The 22,339-nt window shown below is 40.4% G+C and overlaps 1 protein-coding gene across 2 annotated transcripts in view; it reads right to left on the bottom strand.

The window, feature by feature from the left end:
* psd2 (pleckstrin and Sec7 domain containing 2) overlaps window positions 1–21,285 on the bottom strand; it is a 41,215-nt gene extending 19,930 nt beyond the window's left edge. The window contains exons 1-3 of one of the 2 annotated variants that reach the window (XM_026917943.3): window positions 21,090–21,285; window positions 14,579–15,026; window positions 12,685–13,371 (exon numbers count right to left, since the gene is read on the bottom strand). In XM_026917943.3, the coding sequence (XP_026773744.2) occupies window positions 12,685–13,371; window positions 14,579–14,970 (1,079 nt within the window). In that variant the 5' untranslated portion in view covers window positions 14,971–15,026; window positions 21,090–21,285. Of the gene's footprint in view, window positions 1–683; window positions 1,108–12,684; window positions 13,372–14,578; window positions 15,027–21,089 lie in introns of those variants that run through there. The other variant, XM_053235420.1, reaches the window with a different exon arrangement.
* Window positions 21,286–22,339: the final 1,054 nt, after the last annotated feature.

The raw sequence follows: 22,339 nt of genomic DNA, 5'->3' as shown, positions 1-22,339 counted from the left end.
TTTTTTTTTTTAAAGATTAGTCAATATTTGGTTATCTGCCACACCTGATGCAGTCTCTCAAGGGCCATAAGGCTTAAACATTTAAAGAAATCAAATGGAAAAGCTCTCCCATAATAACTTCCTTTATATATTTGTGTAATTCTTGCTAATTTCCTGACCAATCATTTATTGTTTAAGACCATTAAAAGCTTAATATCTTGCCATTTTGGGCTTGGCCTTTTTTTTTTTTTTTTGTAGATTAGATAAAGGTATTCTATAGACTATACTATACATAAATAGAAAGTTTCATCATCTGTATAAAGCAGAGAATCTCTGAAACTGTAGGAGGTGAAACCATTTCATGATCTACACATATTTTTTTTTATTTCCAGCAGTGATAAATGTCACCATCTCTGTTGTTAATGTCTAGTTGTTGCCATGGAGCCATAAACTGAATAATAGGTAAAGACAGACATTCTGACAGCATGATCAAATCTATTATACTGAACTGAATCCTACTAAAGAACCCAATACACAGTGCTCAGGAATAAAACTCAAAAAAAAAAAAACCCTCTGTGGTTTCAAGAAAGAGATAAAATGTTAGTGAAAACATGTAAGTAAGACTTGAGGCCACTTGTTTTTTAGATATGTGGAGGCTCCTACATGGCTAACTACACAGTGCAGGTTTTACAGGATGTACTTACAGGAGCTCGAGCAGAAAGTGGAAATGAACATCGTACTCCTCTTTCCACATCGCGTTTCAGCGCAGCTCACACACTGACAGAGCCATGGTACGCGTGTTCCAGCTGCGTGAAAATGCGGGATCTCCGGCAACCAATCACTGTCTTTCCACAAACCAAAGCAACAAACACTCCGGAGCTCAAATAGTTTCCACAGTCTGTGTCAGTCAGAGACACACACACACACACACACACACACACACAGAGGCTTTTATATGAACTAATTCGCGATACAGCAAGTTTTAAGCGCGACATGTAGCGCAGAATTGATGTGCTTACATCCGCCTCTGCCTAGCTAGATAAACCGATTCTCCCTACAGTCACCTAAAGTCCACTGTGTTGCCAGATTGGTTAGAAACTTTCCAGCATGTTGCAAGTCACAAACAGCTCCTTCATCTAAGTGTATCCGGATGCGTCCTGTAGGATTACAAACCACGCCCCTTACAAACCACGCCCATTTTTACAAGCTACGCCCACAACAAATACCTTGAACATGCGTCAGGCTTACAAACCACGCCCCTTGCAAAGCACGCCCACTTTTACAAGCTACGCCCACAACAAATAACGTAAACATGCGCCAGGATTACGAACCACGCCCCTTACAAAGCACGCCCACAATTACAAGTTATATCCACAACAAATACATTTAACTTCCGTCAGGATTACAAACCACACCCCTTACAAAGCACGCCCCCTACTAAAGTTACGCCCCCAACAAATACGATAAATTTCTGTCAGGATTACAAACCACACCCCTTACAAAGCACGCCCCCTACTAAAGTTACGCCCACAACAAATACGATAAATTTCTGTCAGGATTACAAACCACACCCCTTACAGAGCACACAAACTATTACAAGTTACTCCCACAACAAATATATTAAACATCTGTCAGGATTACAGACCACACCCCTTACAAAGCACGCCCACTATTACAAGTTACGCCCACAACAAATACAGTTAGAGTTAGGGTTTGGGTTAGAGTTAGGGAAATTGACGAAATTCGGACGGCGATCTTCAAGTGAGCGTGGCAATGTTGTGTAGTGTGATTTGCTAGTAGGCGTTCCTTGTAATGGGCGTTCCTTGTAATAGGTGTGGTTTGTAGTCTTGCAGGACTCAGACCCTTCTCCCTTGATCACGGGTAGACAGAGGCATGAACGCATCCATTAGTTTGTTTAGTCACATTTTATTGGCTACTAGCTGCTACGGGGAGAAACAGGATTAACCAATAGAAATCATAAATTTTTTTGCCTTCTGTTTAAAAGCCACTAGCCAGCTAGCTACACTCTGAGCACAGGAATACTGAGTATTGCTGCAGGGGATAAAAAAGAAAGTTTTTTTTTCTGGTTTTAAGATTAAACATCCTTTCCCCCTTATCATTAACATGTTATTTTAATCATTTCCAGTGGAACTGCCTTAAAGGCGTAGTATGGCATCATTATTAATATGGCACAATTGGCTGACAATAGATTGTGCCTTAAAATGATGAAATTCATCACAATGCATGCCAGCACTGCACCTACTACTGTCTGGCATCCACCCAAAATGCATGAGCACATCACATTTCTCAATTTTATTGTACAATTCACACAGTGATTTTATGTAGTATAATTCCTTACACCCTAAGGGTGGTATACCCCATGCCTGAAATTAATTCCTACCTATACCAATGCAGGCTGACACCCAGGAATGCTGTCCTGGGCCCAGGCCAGATAGGGGGCACAGGAGGGTTTAGTAGTCTACTGACATTCAGAATAAAACCATCTGAAATATGTCTATTTGATCAAACTATGCTGGTCAAAAACGTAGGCCTATATATCCTTTGCAACTCATCATACAAGTTAGTAGTTCCTCTATTTTGTAAAATGGTTTGGTCTGCTGGCTCTGGTTATTAGTTACTTTCACTCATGCAAGTTTGATAAGATGTCATATAAGTCAGGTACACAAAAACGAAGGAAATATATTGGAAATATATAATATATTGTCAGTTCAAATAAAATTCCCACCCACTTCACTCAAAACTAAGCTGGCCAGGTGAAATGTACCCAATCTGGCAACACTGAAGAGAGGAAGGGGGTGGAGTGTGGACTCGGATGGCTTGCAGGCTTTTAGTGAATGACCTGGAGGGTTTAACACGCTGTCTTACTTCCGCTGTTTGAGTGCAGAACTGGCTACAAGCCCGGGAGCACCAAGGTCACTTTAGCAATGTCTTTTCTAATTGGGACAAAGGGACTTTACTGTATGCACACTGCACTGAAAATGACTCTCAGTCTTCTTTTCTGGAGCAGCATGAAGAGAGCAGTGATAAGAAAACCATGACAGGAGCAGTATTTTGAGATGAAATCCCCCAGAGACGCTGCAACATGCCCAGCCCAAGGTGCAAGCTCTGCCTACTACTGCTCAAAGCCCAAGCTGCAGGCTCTGCCCACTGCTGCTCTGAGTCTGAGTTTCCTTTCAGCTGTGTTTCTTATAAAAAAAAATACATCTAGCAGTGATTCATGCAACAAGAGGAGACACTTTAAGTAACCTCTAAGGCATGGGCTTACATAGACACAAGTATGACACATACTGATGTGACTGATATCTGATGTCTATCAAAATGTGGCACATCACAGCATGTTCTCTTCTGTTGATATTCTTTTTTTACTGCCTGGGTGTGTGCATCATCACAGAGACACACTGAGAGGGTGTGGTAGGAGAGATATGCAGCAGCAAAGAGAGATAGAAAGCAACGTGTCTTACAGTTCAATAAAAAAAAACATTTACAGCACTGGCAGATTTTACTTTCCTCTAGCTAAGTAAGGAATAAAACACCACAGGGCTTGCTCTTATAAGAAATAAATCACTGGCAGTATGGCATGATCCGTGCTATACCAGCATGTCCTGAAGGCTTTTATTCCTCTTCTAGCACAGCAATTTGCCAACACCTATAAAAAAAGTATACAAAAAGTATAATGTGTTATTCATTAATAAATGACACATTTATAGTTATATTTATTGTTATGCAGCATCAGCAAAAATGAGTTAGTTGCTATCACTTATGTTATAGCAGTTATAAACAGTCGTTCCCTCACAGCCTCTTTTTCTCTTTCTTAAAGTTAATTAGGAAAAAAAATGCAGCTTGTCTTCTTACCAAGAAACCAGAAAGCACAAATTTCCCTATCCTTAAGAATTTCCCATGGCACTGTGGTATAAGGTGTAATAATACAATAAAAGATAATCATTAACTTTACTGTAAACCTAGGCTCCAAATGCAACTACCTAAAGCAATCAAGATCTCCCATCCTAATTGTGATAAACAGCATAGCTTCTACACCATCAGCAAAGAAATAATTTCAGGAATAATACCTGCAAACCTAGGTAATGTTAGGTCATTTGAGCATAACTCGTTAACTTTCATTATCTAGCTATGACAAACGGGTGACAAATTAAAGGAAAAACAACATAAAATGTCTTAATAAGCTGTTGGGCCACCACAAACCAACAGACAAGTTTCACTGGACCTTCTACAAGTCTCAGAAACTGTACTTGAGAGATGAAAACTGCTCTTCCAAAAGATATTCTGTCAGTGTTTTTGATGATGATGATGATGATGATGATGGTGATAGTGGTTTAACCGCTGTCTAACACATCGCTCAAAAAATCACCCATAGGTGATTTACTGCAAGGGGATTCCTGCAAAATAAATAAATGTGCCTCGAGCATAACAGAGCCACCTGTTGCTCTTTACATTTCTTTAAACAAATTCTTTCTTTAAAATAGGCAAATTTCTATAAAAACTGTAAATTCTTTCTGTAAGTTCGTTCTTTCTGTGATATCCAATCCTGCTCCTAGACTATAGTCACAGACAGCAAACGTTAACATGCTTAGCTAGCATGTAGCTAGCATGCTTACTAGCTAGGGCCTACAAACACAACACATAATGTTATTTTGCTAACAAAGCTACCTTGCTAGTTACGCACAAAAACCACAGTGTTGTCCAACACCTAGCTACAGTATATACAGTATATTATAGCCTGTTCCTGCAAAATTTGATAATTTACTGTCTTATACCTCTATTCTTTTGATCTAAGATGATTCAGTTTACATTTCATTATGTATTATTATATTAGACTTATATTAAGTATGGAACAGCACAAATAGCAAGTCAGGTTGTGTGATACAACCTGTTCATTAAATTATTAACGAACAACACGTCACGCTTTTAACTGTTTATAGTTACATTTAATTCCACTGTTATGGAATGTTCGTGAAACGGACATCAATTGCGTTATAGCAACAATTCCTCATCAGGCTAACAAAAAGTACTGTAACTATGTGGCGATTATGCCAGTACATTAACCGTACACACTTTAAAGGTATATAACTCCAGTCATAACTAATATTCCAATATCCTTACCAGTAACTATTAATTTATATTCTTTATGAACTAGAATTTCTAGATTCTGGTATGAAAAAAACGACTCATGATTCACAGAGCCAGAGAGAATATGATGAGCTCCCCCTGCTGAGTCCTCTTTCTCCTGATCTCCATCTTTGGCAGCTTTTCTCTCCCACTGTTAAGCTGCTCTGGGAAAATCTGTAATGCGAAAAGAGCTACGAAAACAAATTTCTATTTCTAATTTCTCTTCCAGTCACACTCCTGCTTTCAAATGACAGAGACACAAATCAAACTTTCAATATTCCAATCTTCCTTAGCTATGCTCATCATCATCATCATTATAATAATCATCATAATCATCATCGTCATTGTCAGCAGTTACTACATATCTTTTTCTTCATCAGCATCATACACATCATCCTCTTAATTATCAAACTCACAGCCTTTATTTAAAAAAAAAAGCAAAGCTGTCCTGTTAAACTGTAACGGTTCCAATGTTTTCAGTGGCTTTCATCACCCTCCAACATAAAACATGCAGTGTGAGATGCCTGGGTCTCGAGTGCTATTTCACTCTGCAGTGCTGTAATGATGCGCCTGACACAGACGGACTGAAGCTATTATTAGACTGAGCCAAAACTCAGCACAGACTGCAAAGTACTGGAAAACCGATGGGATTTAACAGCAGGGAACAAAGGCAATGACAGCAATCCATCTTCACACATACATATACACACATATGTAATTCTGTTCAGAATATACATCCTGTATATTTTAAATGCAGTCACCACTTTATGCACTTTTTGAATGACCAGAGTACTGTCCTACTGTAATGAATCAAGAATTAACATCAAAATTCTACAATCCTCTGCTTGAGGATCTGTTCCCCCCTTGTGTCTGGTTCCTTATGTGTCTGTCCTTGCCATGTCACCTTTTAATTGGTCTAGACTAGGAATCAGATCTGATACTGAATATAAATTCCGTGGATAATACTGCACTGAAACGATGGATCAGTACTGGAATTGAGCATGTCTCATTTAAAAGAAAACTACACATTTATTTTATTTTAATTCCAGATTATTTTATATAGATGAATAATTTATTAAATAAGTTTTGTTTTGTTTTTAACTCTTTATCTCCTTTGGCTACTAATAACTATGTATTTTTGGAAGCTGAATATGAAAAACCCTCAAATGTGTCTTTATTAAATCATAAAATCAGGGAGTGAAATTGAGTAGCTGGGTACAATTTCTATAAGTAGCTCTCAATTTAAACAAGTTCAGAGATCCCTTATGTAGTGCTCTGTCAAGCTTCTAAAAGACAAACAGTCTTGTATATTTAATTGTGAAAATGCGCCAGACAATTATTTAGTGAAAAGGGACATTTCAGCCACTGGTTATAAGTACATCGAATATAAAAATTCTACGCATCCCTGTTCAAATTGCAGGGTTTTTGTGATGTAAAAAATGAAACCAAGATAAATCATTTCAGATATTTTTCCACCTTTAATGTGATATAGCAAGCAATGGAATTTAGTGGAAAACAATAAAAATGTTTTAGTGAAAAATCAAAAAGAAAAAAAAAAATACAATAAACTGTTTGCCTAAGTGTGTGCACCCTTTTATAATGGGGTATAATAACCAATCACATTCAAACACATGATCTCACTGCGAAAAGGTATCAATTAAGAGAAGGGTACCAAAGAAATTCCAAAAATTAGATGTACCATGGAACACTATGAAGGCTATCATCAAAAATGGGCCACCACAGTGACATTACCAAGAACAGACAAAAGACAAGACGAAAACCTATCAGAGAGTCTGCCAAGAGACCAAAGACAACATAAAAGGAGCTGTAGGAATATCTGGCAAGTATTGGTGACTCCCTGCATGTGACAACAATCTCTCATATTCTTCACAGGTCTATTCTGTGGGGTAGGGTGGCTAGACCTTTCTCATGAAAACAAACAAACAAACAAAAAAAACCCATCCAAGCCCGTCTACATTTTGCCAAACCATGTGGCAAAATGTGTGTGAGACCAAAGTATAAATTTTTGGGCATAATTCTAAAAGATATGTTTGGCACAAAAACAAGACAGCCTATCACCCAAAGAACACCATACCCATGGTGAAGCATGGTGATGGTAGTATCATACTATGGGGCTGCTTCTCTTCAGCTGGAACTGGGGCACCAGTCAAGATGGAGGGAATCATGGACAGCTCCAAATACTAATCTATTTTGGCACAAAACTTGCAGGCCTCTGTTAGACAGCTGAACATGAAATATTTCACCTTCCAGCACAATAACAACCCACAACAAAAAAATCCAAGTCACCAAAGGCATGGCTTCAGAAGAAGATCAGCATTTTGGAATGGCCCAGTCAGAGCCCAGATCGATATCATATCAAAAACCTGTGTACTGACTTGAAGAGGGCTGTGCACAGGAGACCCCCTCACAATTTGATGGATCTGGAGCATTTTTGCAAGGAAGACTGGAAATAAATTGCCAAATCAAGATGCGCTAAATTGGTGGATTCTTACCTAAAAAGACTGTGTGCTGTATTACAAGCAAAAGGTGCATTAACAAAGTATTAGTTAAGAAGTGTACACATGTATGTAAGCAGGGTTTTGTATGTTTTTTGTGTGTTTTTTTCCCTCTTAAATGTTTCTATTTGTTTTTTGTCTATTTTATATCCGCTGTATGTGCTTCAAATAATACATCTTCAAATAGTTTACCTGCAGCATTGCTTTACCTGAAACTAGTATTTTTAAACCTTTACCACACCAATGATTTAACAAAGTGAAGGAACTAAAGAGTGATACTACTTTATAATGACAAAGAAACAAATGCTAACTTCACAATTCTTCACAATGAAGTAATGTTGTATGTGCAAGTGCTCGTGTGTGTGTGTGTGTGTAAGGCTTCGGAGTTGATTGTGAATCCTGTAGATTGTGAATGCTGGATGTGTCTGTCTGTGTGTATGCATGTCTATCTGTGTGTTTAAAATAAGGAAAGTGTGTGTGTGTGTGTGTGTGTGTGTGTGTGAGTGTGAATTATTGTGTAGCATGGCACAAAAGAACACCCTGAGAGAATAAGAATTATAGACAGACAGTGGCTGTCAAAAGCACAGAAGAGAAGACAGGGAAGGATATGCAAGAAGACAAGGGGAAAAGATATAGAAAGGAAAGGAAAATATATAGAAAAGAGGGAGGGGGAGGAAAAGAAAAAAAAGAGAAGCGAATAAAGGAAAGAGACGGGTGCTTGGAAAGCTCTCACATAAAACAGGAAAAGCCACAGAAACCTGGCTGAGGGCCTGCTCTGAATGCTGTCCAATGTGTTTGAGCCACTGTAAGTTGTACACTGTAATCGAATATAAACTCAGAGGTCAATTACAATTCAAGGGTAATGAAGTGTACTGAGAGCTTTTCAAGCCTTTCAAAATGAACTGATTGATCCCGAGATGACCGGAGGGGGTGCGCTATGGTGGTTTCTGTGGCAGAAATCCCTAAACAGAAATCACTGCTATCAACACACACGCACACACACATTTGTCTTATTAATATCACAAGAATATTTTACTAACGGAATTATTTATGCAACTAATTAATGCTATGCCTACACCTAGATCTAATGCTGACCTTAACCTGAATAACTAAATGGAAACCTTTTGGCTCTTTTAGGGTATTTTTTTTGTTGTTTGTTTGTTCGTTTGTTTTTTAATAAAATCTGCAATTAAAGAAAAGAAAAAAGAAAATCACTTTTCCTCATGGGGACCAGCTAGGTCAAGGTCAAAACTGGCCGTTATTCCTATCCCTGTGAGGACATTTAGTCCCCACCGAGATGTGAAAACTTGCTCACACACACAAACCCAGACACTGTAAAAACTGAACAAGTAAAGGATTGGTAGATACACAGTCTGTTATTTTTCCAAGACTTGAAGAACTGAGAGACTACCAAATTAATAGCTCTCATATGATTCCTGCTCAAATACTCTCTGAAGTAAGTCTCAGATTTCTGAAATATACATCAATCTACAATATGCAGAGGAGATACAGAAGCTCACATCACATTATAAACTCACAAGAAACATGTTAAACAGATCAGTAAGGCTCCAGTGTGAGTCCAATGCAGAAAATACTTAAATTAATTATAGATTTCTATAAAGATCTTCAGTATCATAATTCTCCTCACAAAGGGATATGTGATGTATGCATTTTATTTATTAGCTGCTAACGTACAGCACTTATTACTTACTTATGGTGGTTATAGTCATTATTTAGTTATCATTTTAATTGACTAGCAATGTAAATTATATGATTAAAAGCACAATAACTTAAGAAGCATATACATTTTTAACTTAAATCTATAATAATAGGTTATAAAACTTGGAAGAATTTTGTTAATATGATTCAAAATGCTTTAAATATACACTTTAACAGGATGTAACTGTAGCAGGATAGATCACAGATAAAAAACTATAAAAATGGAATTCTCCTTATCCAAAAAATAACTATGATGGTACCTATTTTGCCTAATGCGGATTAATGTAGATTAATATTTGAATAGCTCAGTTAATTTTATTTTTAAAAAATCTGGTCTGATCTTAAAGCATTGATTTTTTTATACACTGAAAGGCGTATCTGGCTGCAGATGACCTAGTACATGACCTAAATGAAGTCATATTAGGGCTTGGTTTTCAAGTATATAAAAAAAATCACATACTTATGATGAAGAAATGAAAGAAGCTATAGACCAAAGATGCCCAGCAGCATTGGAGCATTGCCCAACAGTGTTTAGGGTAGAATTATTTTCATTTCAATGGAATCATGTGTTAGAGACAAGCAGACAAGGACTATTCCCCCATCAAGCTTGTAGTCACTCTGCAACTTACACTAATGCACAAAAGAGCTGCTGATTATCAGCACATGTAACCAGCGTAGAATCTCAGGATAATGATGATAGCTACCAAAAAAGCATTCTAAAGTATAGTCTTTTCCATATGTCCAGCTCGCACGTTAACAGATACCACATTAAGAAAGCGTTAACCCCCCACGGTTTGTGAAAAGTGATCTAGATGATCTCTAGTAGAGTAATGGAGCAATGAAGGTTAATGCGCTGATGAGGCTTGCAGCAGTTTGGGCCAAACAATGTGAGTGAAATTTAGAGCAGGACTCCCGCCATGCAAGAGGAAAGCCAAAGGCGATGATGTCACTCTTTCAAAAACAATGCCTCATTCAGCCCGCACTTAGGGGACAGGAAGCTGCTAGTCGTTTAAAAAGAGGGGGAAAGAATAAACAGCAACATCTGCTGCTTAGCATTCCAGACGGACGATGGGAGAGAAAGAGAAAGAAAGACTGAGAGAGTGAGAAAGAAGGGAGTCCCCTTGAGAAACCAAGACAGATGCTTGACAAGAAAATCTTTTTGAGAAACATATCTACTGCAGCACAGGGCCCTGGTTTTAGTAGCTCTCTCTTAGCAGTCGAAATTCTTTCCACTCCTTCTTTCTGGCTCCCAGTCAAATTCAGGCAGAGTAAAGCCAGCCGAAGCCTCCATCCCAAACTCAGTGGATCCAGAACAGCAGGAGAGAACATTAAGTCCACTAATGTTGGACTGCAATATATATTCTAGTGCTGTTGAATTTCCTGAAGTGGAAATATCTACCATATGTTCTATCCATTTTGTGAGAGCAATTGTTGTACAAAGCTCTGTGTGTCTCGGGAATGTTACATCTACACATCATCTATATAAATAGCTTAATCAAAGCCAGTTAATTCACCACTTTGGTCAGCAAATGAAAGAGCCCTTGTCTGTAACTGGACTCTGCATGCCATCTACTGGTCAGAATTGGACAAATTTCAGCAGTCCACTAACAGCTTTGGTGGCACCATGGAACCTGGATGCTTCAAATGAAGAAATGATCTGTCTCAGCACAAGAGGACTAGCTGGGAAAACGTCTATTCTATTATTTATTATATTCTGATTTTCTTCTAGTAAAATTCAAGGTATTTCTAGGTGTAGGTGACAAGGCAAAAAAAATATCACATTGTGATACTTGATGACGTTTTCATGAAGCTAATAAAGCTTCGATGAAACATGCAGGCATGTTATGGGAAACTGGGTTCAGAGAAACAAAACCACATGTTTCATATGTTTTCATTTTGTTTCACCAATGTAACAAAAAATTTAACATCCAGTTAATTGTTTCAGTGAATAACAATGGAGTTATAAAAGTGCAGTGATCCATAATGATTTAAAAAATGCATTGTAGTTCCTGAATGGCACAATAGTGAAATGCTATAGCCATCTGTTGCCAGCTGTCCAAGACGGCATAACTGGCCCTTCTCTCCGGGTGGAAGGATTGCATATCTCTCTCTCCTGTCTATCAGAACGACAGTAACCAATTACAAGCATCTGTGAGCTCATGTATGGGAAGCAGGCCAGCTAGTGCTCTCCTCCAAACATATCCATATTAACTGTGCTGTCTTCTGTTCATCCTCCACTGAAAAAATGTTCATGTGATTCCTGCCCCTGTGGGCTATGGGCTTCTGTTTGCACTTGTTGTAGGTGCCATGTTTGACCACTAGGTGCAGTTTTACCTCTGGGGAGCTAAATGGGGCAGTGCGCTTGCTAGCCCCAGTTTTGTGCAACATCTAGAAAGGTGAGCAAATCAATGGAATATTGGCTTATATCTGTCAAATAGCAAAAGGATATTTTTAATCATTGTTCACTCAAAAGAGGTAATTTTATTTCAGTGTAATTTAAAATGTATGGAATTGTGAATGAGGAATTTAAAAATGGGGAAAAATCCAACCCAGAACACATTGGCAACGTTTAACGCATGATTTTTAGCCTTAAATAATTCAGAATCATTTCATCCACGTCAGCTTCTAGAGAAACTGGATATTCTATGAATTCATCCACAAGCACGACTAGCTCTTTAATGATTTAATGATATTTTACGCTTTTGCGTTGAAAAGGAGTTAAAATACTGTGATGTGATGTTTAGAGAACAAGCTCCATCATATTTACCAGAATAGTAAGAAAAGCTTTCTGTGGTGTTTATACAGTTCCATTAACAAGCTGACCAGGTAAAATGTGCATGATCATTTATTGAAATGAAGTGACCTAGTTGATTTTCTTGTTGTCTTAATGGGAATACTGAATAAATCCATTCTAATCACACTCTATTTAATAATAAGAATGCTTTTGTATAATACTTTAAATAACATAGGCCATGGCAGTAAGTAACTATTACATTACTCATTACAACAATTTATTTTAAGAATATGAGGAAGAAGTCTAGAACGACTTGTGATTTTTTTCATGTTTTTGAGACTTTTTTTTCCCAGAAAACCAGAGCCTTGCTCATTGCACCGGTGCAATTGTGTGTTCCTAGTATCCACTGAACAAGAGGGCCAACAGGAAGTGATACGACTAGCCCTTACCTCCCATCACTAGTCCCAGTTCCTATTTACTGTCACAGGTGGCTAGTCACCATTAAATTAGCTTGTTGTTTTAAAGACAGCAGGGACACCTGGCGTACACACACACACACAAGCACACACACACACACACACACACACATACCTGACAGAGCTGGGGAGGATTGCTGTCTTTTGTATGTTGCCTGCCAGATCATTGTGGAATCCATTGGGAATGCTCCACTGCGCTGGCTGGCTCAGCACATTTTCAGACCTGCTGCCTGGGATGGAGGTGTGGAGGGGACTGTCTGATCCGGCTTCGTCCCCATCTCCCTCCCCCTCCTGCGTCTCAGCGCTCTCCTGCACAGTCTCCAGCTCCAGCTCCGGGGGCTCAGGCCCCGCCAGCGCCCTCTGCTGGATGAGTGGCGTGAGCGGCGCCTCGAAGCTCACGCAGCTGTCCGTCTCGTCCGTAAGAGACAGCACGTCCAGCGAGTCCAGGCTGCTGTAGCAGGTCCCGCCCCTCAGCAGCTCCGACTCCACGATGCGCTCGAACGTAGAGCTGAAGCCGTCCTGGCTCTCCTTAGTCCTGTCGCGCTCGTCCTCACCGTCCTCCTCCTCCTCCTCTTCCTCGACTGTTATGGACTCGCCAACCTGCTCAACAATGCGCTCAAATGCTGAGCTGAAGCTGTCCTGGTTCAGTGGCTCATTTTCTCCCTCTACCTCCCCGTCTGCCTCTTCGACTGAAAGCTCGAAGGTGGAACTGAATGTGTCCAGGTTCCCCTGCCCTGGCTCTTTATCACAATCTTGCCCTTCCTCCTGTCCTTCGCTGTCCTCTCCGGTACCGTTCTCCAAACTGCATTGACACACACAGTCAGCATGTACATCAGCATATCATAATCTACTATGCCTCCTGAAATTACTTCTGAAAATCCACTACGCTACATGAAATTCGAACTACATAGCATCTTATGCAAACGATGCAACGTCTGGCTGTCACACGGCAGCAATGGCAAAGCAGGATGGTGTGTGTGCGTGTCTCCTATCTTTAGCTGTGCTGCTGTCATACTCATGCATCAAGAGCAGCAGAATCCCAGCAGAGCTGAGCCTCATTCAGGACAGTTCCCCTGCCACTCAGCCCTAAAATATCTTCTTCCGCCTTCCTCTCACACACGTGTTACAGCCCACCTCTGACAATACCGCACTGCTCTAACTAAAACACACGTAATAGCTCCCTGCCTTCTGTTCAGCCCCAAAATATCTCCACTGACGTCTATGGTTTCTTGATCATATGGTTTGTGAAGGAAGCTTTGTACTTTTGACAGTGATGACCTTCAAAGGACCTCTATCTCTTTATGTCCCTATTTTTCTGCCCTCTCAGAAAAGATACAGTACAGGCATATTTCACTATCCAAAGGTACAACAGTGGTTCTGAAAGTTATATTCAGTGATTTTATAATCAGTAACTAAAAATAGCTGCTTTGAAACCCAACATCCAAAGCCACACCCCAAAACACAGGCTAGACTAAACATAGGCTCCTAGGCTGGAACGGCTTTCTGAATTGACCTGCAAATAAAGACAACTTCTTGTCCTAATTAGTTAGATGTTGGTGGTTCACATTATTTGGTTTGCTCCCTTTTACAGAGCCTTGGGCATCACAGAGACCAGAATGTGAGGAGAACCTCACCAAAAATCCCTAAAATGTTCCGATTAAAAATCACTCATTGCACCTATAACGGCCAATTATGTAACTTATATGCTTAACTACTTCCCCTAGATCCTCTAACTAAAGGAAGAACACACCTGAGTGAAAAGTGAGTTGAAAGGTACAAGGCACAGATTCTTAAAACCATCGTGCTGTTATGATCATCTTAACTGGTAGAGAGAGTGTTCATTGTGATGCACGCTCTACCAGTTACAATAATATATGTGTGGCAATGACTCCAGTTTAGTCAGACATATTTTTCCTGAGAGTGTGAACAATTTGTACAAATTAAATGTATTTTATGGGATAATCTAACTGGCAGGCTGCTATAAATCTATAGACAGTTAGATTACTAACCTTACTGTGTGCTGTGGTTCTGCTGAATCCTCTAACTGAGGCAGGGGGTCATCACAGCCCTCACACTCAACGATATCTCCATTGCTGTGTTCCGTGTCCCCATTCTTCCCAGCATCATCTTTGACCTGCTCTTCCTCTTTTCTCCTCTCCTCTTCCTCAGCTCCATTAGTCAGTGTATCCTCATTTCTCTCATCTGGCCTTGTTCCCTCTGACAATGTTTCTGTCTCTCCTGCATCCCTGTTCTCTGCAGCATCCTCCTGAATTCCAGTCTCCTCGTTCTCTTTTTCCACACTTACAGTCTCAGGGCTGTCTGTATCCTGCTGTGGCTCTGGCGGTGTGTTTGGAGGTGGGGTGTCTATGTGGAGGGGGTCATCCTGCCCCTCCTGGCTCATGGTGGCCTCTTTAGTCACAGTTAGTAGGCAATCCAGGTAGGAGTCAAACGTTACAGCTGTAAGAAGAGAAATATTATTTGAATATAAGATAATTGATGAGGAATACAGATTAGGGACAAATGAAAACATGGCTTTCTTAAAAAAAAAGTAGACAACAAAAACAGAATATTTAAAGATGAAGTACGCACTTATTCTCCCCACATCAAATTAAAAATAGATGCATCTCGCCTATTCAGAGATTGGGGTACGCGACAAAAGTGATAATGTGAAGTGATCTGGGTCTTTTAAGGAATTATTGTGAAACTCCACCATATCTGAAAAGTCTGATAATCAAATCACGCACAGGAGTGGGTATAATGTGATACATTCAAACACACACTAGCTGAATTAACATACAAGCACTTCAGTTCAGTTCATCTCCACATACAGCATATATTAAAAAAAAGCTTAAGTATGACCTTGAGTTTGCAAACTTCCAACGTAACTGACACATTCTGTCTAATACAGTTCATCAGATGACAGCATTCAGCACTCAGTCTGGCAATTACAGCCACTGTGGCAGCCGAATCAGGGACTAAATTTGACTGTGTGAACAACACTATGCTTGTCTGGTGGACTCAGTTGACAGAATAGATGAAGTAGGCATCTGTTATGAGAGAGAGGGAAATAGGTTAAAACAGATAGTCAGATATATAAATGGCCCACTGTATTCTATCTTATTAGTTGAAAGAAGGAGAGGACATTTTCCCTCCTTTCCTTTCTTGCAGTTTCGGTGAGAAGGAAGCTGCAGCTCTGACGCACATGCTGCAGTTTAAGAATATCTAAAGCCTAAGACCTAATTCAATCAAACAGTCATAAAACTGCAGCTCCAGTTCAAACCAGGCCCTTTGTGGAAACTTCCATTGCATTAACCAAGAAATAAAATCTAATTTTAAATTTAGCGATACCTTTCTGTTGGCACATACGTGGCATGATTGAAGTTTTATGACAAGTAGATTAAATCAAGCACACAACGCTTGTGCTGCGTGTCCAAGTGGCGCGTTTGTCTGAGCCGGAAGGTTGTCTCTGCGGTATTGTAACTCCTTCCCTTTTGGTTTTTATAGTAAAGATTACAGGATCAGCATAGTCTCGCCGGACAAAATTATTTCATATGACATTTAAGGTTTACTCTGAAGGTTTACTTTCATCCTCTCTCTTACACACACACACACACACACTTACATACACAAACTTATTTCATCAGCAAACTTCACTATAATAGCAAATGCGCTTTTGGCATGGAAAGCACAAATGCATGCACACACACACACGCCAAAGACACACGCAGGCTAATTTTCCGCAGCATGGCGGGCTGTTATTTAGAGCATTACTAAAAGTCCCAGTGCTGAGCCACTGGCAGATGTTCATGGAGTCAGAATCAAGCATCCGCTTCTACACAACCACAAAGCAGCCCTCAGATCAATGGTACAAACTAACCATTACGCTGAGAGACGAAAAGAGAGACTGGATGACTATTCAGGCACAATATTTAAGTGAGAGATGAAGATTAAAAGATAAAATGACAAGGGAAAAGGATAAATGAGTGAATAATTTATTTTATGTTCAAAAAGAGAAAACTAAAGTAAACCAAGGAAACTGTCCTGTAGGCTGTGTCAAGGCCCATGATGACCTATTTGATTAAAATTAGTTTCCTCTCTAATGTGGGCATTATGCATGATGGACTTGCTGCCATGGATATGTACAGGTGTGAGACTGAGTTCCTGTGCTGTCAGCAGAACAGCAGGTTCTTAAGAACGATCAATTACCCTTAATTACTTTCAGACAACCTACCACCCACCACACTTGCACAGTCTGTACTGTCGAAATACCAGCAATGACACACACACTGCCCGCTAACATACAAACCCAGGGTTTTGTACACAAACTCAAACACTCCTACTGATTGACTGTGCTTCAACAGCTTTGTCAAAGCACTGTAATCGTTGCCAGAATATTAATAAATATCTAATAAAGTTTAATAAGACTGTTAATCCCCTTTTATTACTTCATTATGAGCACCTTATACTGAGAAGAAGATACACAATAAATTGATATCGAAGTGGACAGCTGAAGATTAGAAAAAACAACCAGGCAATGTTTTTTCCCATTGGAACCAGATGTGGTCTTCTGCTGTTGTAGGCCATCTGTCTCAAGGTTCCACATACTGTGTGTTTCGAGATGCTTTTCTGCTTTCTACGGTTGTTAAGAGTGGTTATTTGAGTAGAGTAGTAGCGTAACTTCCTGTCAGCTCGAACCATTCTGGCCATTCTCCTCTGACCTCTCTGTTTTTGTTTTTGCCACCATTCTGTTTAAACTCTAGAGAATGTTGAGCATGAAAATCCCAGAAGATCAACAGTTTCTGAAATACTCAAACCAGCCCATCTGGCACAAACAACCTTGCCATGGTCAGAGTCACTGAGATCACATTTTTCCCCATTCTGATGTTTGATGTGAATATTACCTGAAGCTCTTGATTTGTATGTGCATGATTATATGTACTGTGCTACTGCCACATGCATGAATGAGCAGCTATTCCTAATAAAGTAGCTGGTGAGTGTATATATTTATAAGTAGACTAGATGTGGGGTATAATCAGTTGTGCTATGTGCTATCTCTGGCCAGGGGTCCCTGAAGAGGTAGGAAGGATGACAGGATCATGAAACAATAAATGTCTCACAGTGGCATGGCTCCTCTGAGCATTTGAGGTGCTTAGAAGTCCTACATGGCCAGTACATTTGGAAAAGTGCAATGATGGGCTTGAAAAATGCCATGTATTGCATGTTTTGTGTTCTCTCCAGGCTCCCTGACTTCCTCTGTCTTAATTTTGCCCACTAATGTTTTCTTTAGGCTCCTTATTGATTGTATTAAAGCAAGGTGCCTTTTCCTTAGGGATGGAGCTCAGTATGCAGAATCATGCTGTACAATGACGGATAACGACATAGACAAAGTGCAACAAAAGAGTCCCAGAGCAGGAACTGATAAAGCACTCTGGACCAAATGGACTTCTCTGGAATAAAAAGGTGTCACCAATAGCAAAGCAAGACTTCATCACACTTACTAAAATGACTTATTGAGAGTCATTGAAAAATGTTCTGCAGTATGTGTTGACTGCAGATTCAGGGTTAAGAAGGTAAATTCTAGCAAGCATACAGAATCCAGAAGAGTGTCTAATGAGTCTTAACCCTTTCAGACCAACACGTACCAGAAGTACCACAAGTACCAATAGTAGAAGAGACTCTGATAAACTGATAAACTTGATTTCAAGACTGTGATTGGCTGTGGTGTGACTTAGCAGAGCCCAAACACTCGGTCATCATTCTAGATACCACCAACAAGGACAAAGGATAATCTACAGTATATACAAAACAATAATCAATGCAACAGTGAGCAGGACAAACTATCCATTCTTCCAACAAATTTAGGCTACGTGGTAGTTTGATGACGTAAGGAAAAGACCCAAGTTGGCAAACGAGGGCTTTCTAATTAGCTCAATGCAGTGTATTCAGAAAGTATTCAGACTTCTTTATTTTTTTCACACTTTGTTATGTTGCAGCCTTATGCTAAAATGCTTTAACTTATTTTTTCCCACCTCAATCTACACTCCATACCCCATAATGACAATGCAAAAATCAGATTTGTGATAACTTTGCAAATTTATTAAAAAGGAAAAACTGAAATATCACACTGACATAAGTATTCAGACCCCTTGCTATGACACTTGAAATTTAGCTCAGGCGCATCATATTTCTCTGGATCATCTTTGAGATGTTTCTACACTTTGATTGGAGTCAACCTGTGGCAAATTCAATTGATTTGAAAAGGCGCACACCTGTCTATATAAGGTCTAACCGTTGAAAATGTATATCAGAGCAAAAACCAAGCCATGAGGTCAAAGGAGCTGCCTACAGAGCTCAGAGACAGGATTGTGTCGAGGCACAGATCTGGGGAAGGCTACAAAAAATTTCCGCTGCATTAAAGGTTCCCAAGAGCACAGTGGCCTCCATAATTCTTAAATAGAAGAAGTTTGGAACAGCCAGGTCTCTTCCTAGAGCTGGCCGCCTGGCCAAATTGAGCAACTGGGGGAGAAGGGCCTTGGTCAGAGAGGTGACCAAGGACCCGATGGTCACTCTGATTGAGCTCCAGAGATCATTTGTAGAGATGGGAGAAACTTACAGAAGGTCAAACATCACTGCAACACTCCACCGATCTGGGCTTTATGGCAGAGTGGAAGACATATGAAAACATGAAAACATGAAATTTAAAAATTTTTTTTTTTGCAAATTCTAAGTGGGCTTTCATGTGTTTTGCACTGAGGAGAGGCTTCTGTCTCGCCACTCTGCCATAAAGCACATATTGATAGGAGTATCTATAACTCAAGAATTGTGATTCTCTAAAGACAATGTGGAGTTTTGTCTCACTGGCGGTCAGATACGGTTATACCCAAAGAAGCATCAGACAGTCAGACAGCTCAAGTGGGCTGATATAGGGGATGCTCAGGATGCTCACATGTCAGGGTGCACACCTCACCCTCCCTCTCTGTCTCTCAGTATGTAGTGCATGTAATCTGGAGTCTCATAGTCTGTCATGACCCACTAACCCCTTTCAGTCTGAAGACGACGCCAGCAGTCAGACACATACACACACACACATATGCAAGGCCAGGTCTTGGCATTTCCCACATACACTGGCTGTAGTGCATTAGATCACTTCCAGCATGCATTATATCAGTTACAGTAGATTTTTGCCCCTATACTGTATGTGTGAATGTGGAATATAGTTTTAGGACGCAAGGACAGAAATTAGGAATTCATTGTTGGTGGAGGCAGTATTTTCATTCAGTTCTGACATGTCTGGAGACTAACGAGCGAGTGGGAAGCACAGTGCTGTGTAAACTGGCCTTAAATCACCTGCTTCTGTCACTTCCGCCGATTTCAAGGTCAAACATCGTGTTGTATCGGCGTCATCTCACATTCAGCGTCTTCCCCTAAATCTTGCAGGGGATAAATCTTATTGTTAAGGCTTTCCCTTAGTCAAACCACGTGAGGAGGGGGAAAAAAGAGAAAGTGGCTTTTTGGTGGGCCGGTGTCTCGTGTCTCGTGTCTCGTCTGGCGCTGCGCTGTCTGTCTCACGCCTTCATCTGGCTGAATTAACCGACAGGGACGCAGTTAGTCTAACAATGGAGTGCTAAATAAACACTGAACAATGGCCACTTTTAGGACCCGCGTTGGGTTTTTCATGCCTGTAACAGCACAGACCCTGATATTAGGCTAAAGACTGTTTACAGAAGGATGGTGGATGATCATTTGGAACATGCTGGAAGCCGGCGTTGTGACTATAGCGCAAGTCTACCTTACAATTAGTGTGAAATGGTGTCTGCTGCGCACCTGTTCAGACCAGCTCAGCTCAGCTCACCTCAGGGCTGTGCCGAAAACAATGCAAGCACCCTGGCATGGTGTGTGTGTGTGAGTGTGTGTGTGTGAGTGTGTGAGTGTGAGTGACAGAGAGAGAGAGAGAGAGACAGACTGTCGGTCTGAGCACACACTGAACTCTAGTGTCCAGCATCAGTGGAGTAAAATGCGCTCAGAGCGCGCAGGTTGTCCGCGCCTGAGACGCAGCCATGTTCTCCCAGCCTCCCGGCGCAGTAACCATGACAACAGCATGGCTGGGGGACACTGGGTTCTCACTGCGGCCGCCGCTTTCTTCCTCTCCAAAATAGAGCCGGAGAGGCTTTTATTACCAGAGTCTCGTCCCCCATCTTAATCAGGCACGGCTTTCTTAACCGTTACCAAGAGAGAAACGACCGACCTGGCTGGAGAGCACACTGCATATTGATGCAGTGCATTGATACACGAGGGGGGTCTAAAAAAACTGCCAGTGCAAGCAAACAGGCTCTAGCATAAGATTATGTAGGCTACCATAACGCACTGAGGATGCATCCCAAAAAGAATCGATTTATCCTGAAATGCAATTCAATGCTCCATGCATTATGATCACGATCGTTCATCTTTTTTTTTTTTTTATCCAGAAGCATTTGTGAGAATAGCAAGGTACTCAAACGAGCATAAATCATTGTTGCTCACCGGCAAAATGCGACCAGATGAAACGTGTCTCTTTTTCGCAGCGAGTATTCCGTCCTCAAGCATAAGATATAAGATAGATGTTCTCCTTTCCTCAGGTCTGCGATCCAGAGCTGTCCCAGTGTCTCTGTGTGAGAGACGCGCTAGTATAATACAGAGCGCTCACCCACGCGCACAGTTACAACACACAACACGCGCGCGCGCGCGCTCACACGCTACACATGAGCAAGACTGCGATCGGCTGATTGGGATCTGCGTGTGTGTGTGTGTGTGTGTGTGTGTGTCGCGGTATTTCCATTGCGCTGCATGAGAAGCTGATAGGAGACTCTGATGTTCTTGACCCTGTTGCTCTCCATCTCTTCCAATTAATTACATATTACAAGCCACAGTTTGTGGTTTCAGTAGAATATTTATGCATTGTCTAACTGGACTTCAGCATCCATTTCAGTCAAGAAAAGAAGCACGTCAAATAATAAGACTTGGGTGCATCAGCCTGCACCATATGAACACCCCTCAGACCCTCAGACTCAGCACAGAGTCAGACAGCCTGTTGACCAGAGGTTCTCAAAACCCCTTTAACTGTGAAATAAATTCCATGGACCCCCTCAGTACAGATTTGTTTCATGACCATAATCCAACTATTCAAATATTAGGCTTATTATGTACATTTTCCACAATAATAGCCTATTTTTTAAATTTATTGGAGCCATAGAGCTTTTTTTTATTCCCAAACCTTTACTCCTAAACCCACATTGCTATTAAAACTGTCATTAGATTCAAGCTGATATTAATTATGTGCTACTTGTTTTTGAGTTATTAATATTTGGATTAAACCCAATTCAACTGAGCAGTCAAATCGACTAATATGTATAAGGACTCAATAAAAAATATAATAACTTTGATCAAACTGTAGCAATTTTTTACATGCATTTTATTTCTATGCCTCACAGACCCCTGGGCTTCTCCAGACCCCACTCTGAGAATCATAACTGAAGATGTCCATTAATGGGCTAGCCTGCCCTGAAAGTGGTATGCCAGCCATAATTTTACTATTAGTAACATAACACCAGAGGTGAAAAGCAACAAAGTACAAATACATAGTTAATGTACTTACAGGTAACTCTGTTTTTTAACTATTAGTACTCCACTTGAGTTTTTCTTTGACCTAATGATTTTGACTTTTTACTTACACTTCGAAATAAAAATCTACTTTCTACTCATTACATTTTCAGAAGATTCATCACTACATTTTT

Source organism: Pangasianodon hypophthalmus, chromosome 7, assembly GCF_027358585.1.
Source record: "Pangasianodon hypophthalmus isolate fPanHyp1 chromosome 7, fPanHyp1.pri, whole genome shotgun sequence".
NCBI lineage: Eukaryota > Metazoa > Chordata > Actinopteri > Siluriformes > Pangasiidae > Pangasianodon > Pangasianodon hypophthalmus.
The sequence above is the reverse complement of the archived record's forward strand: the minus strand, read 5'-3'. Positions and strand labels throughout refer to the sequence as shown.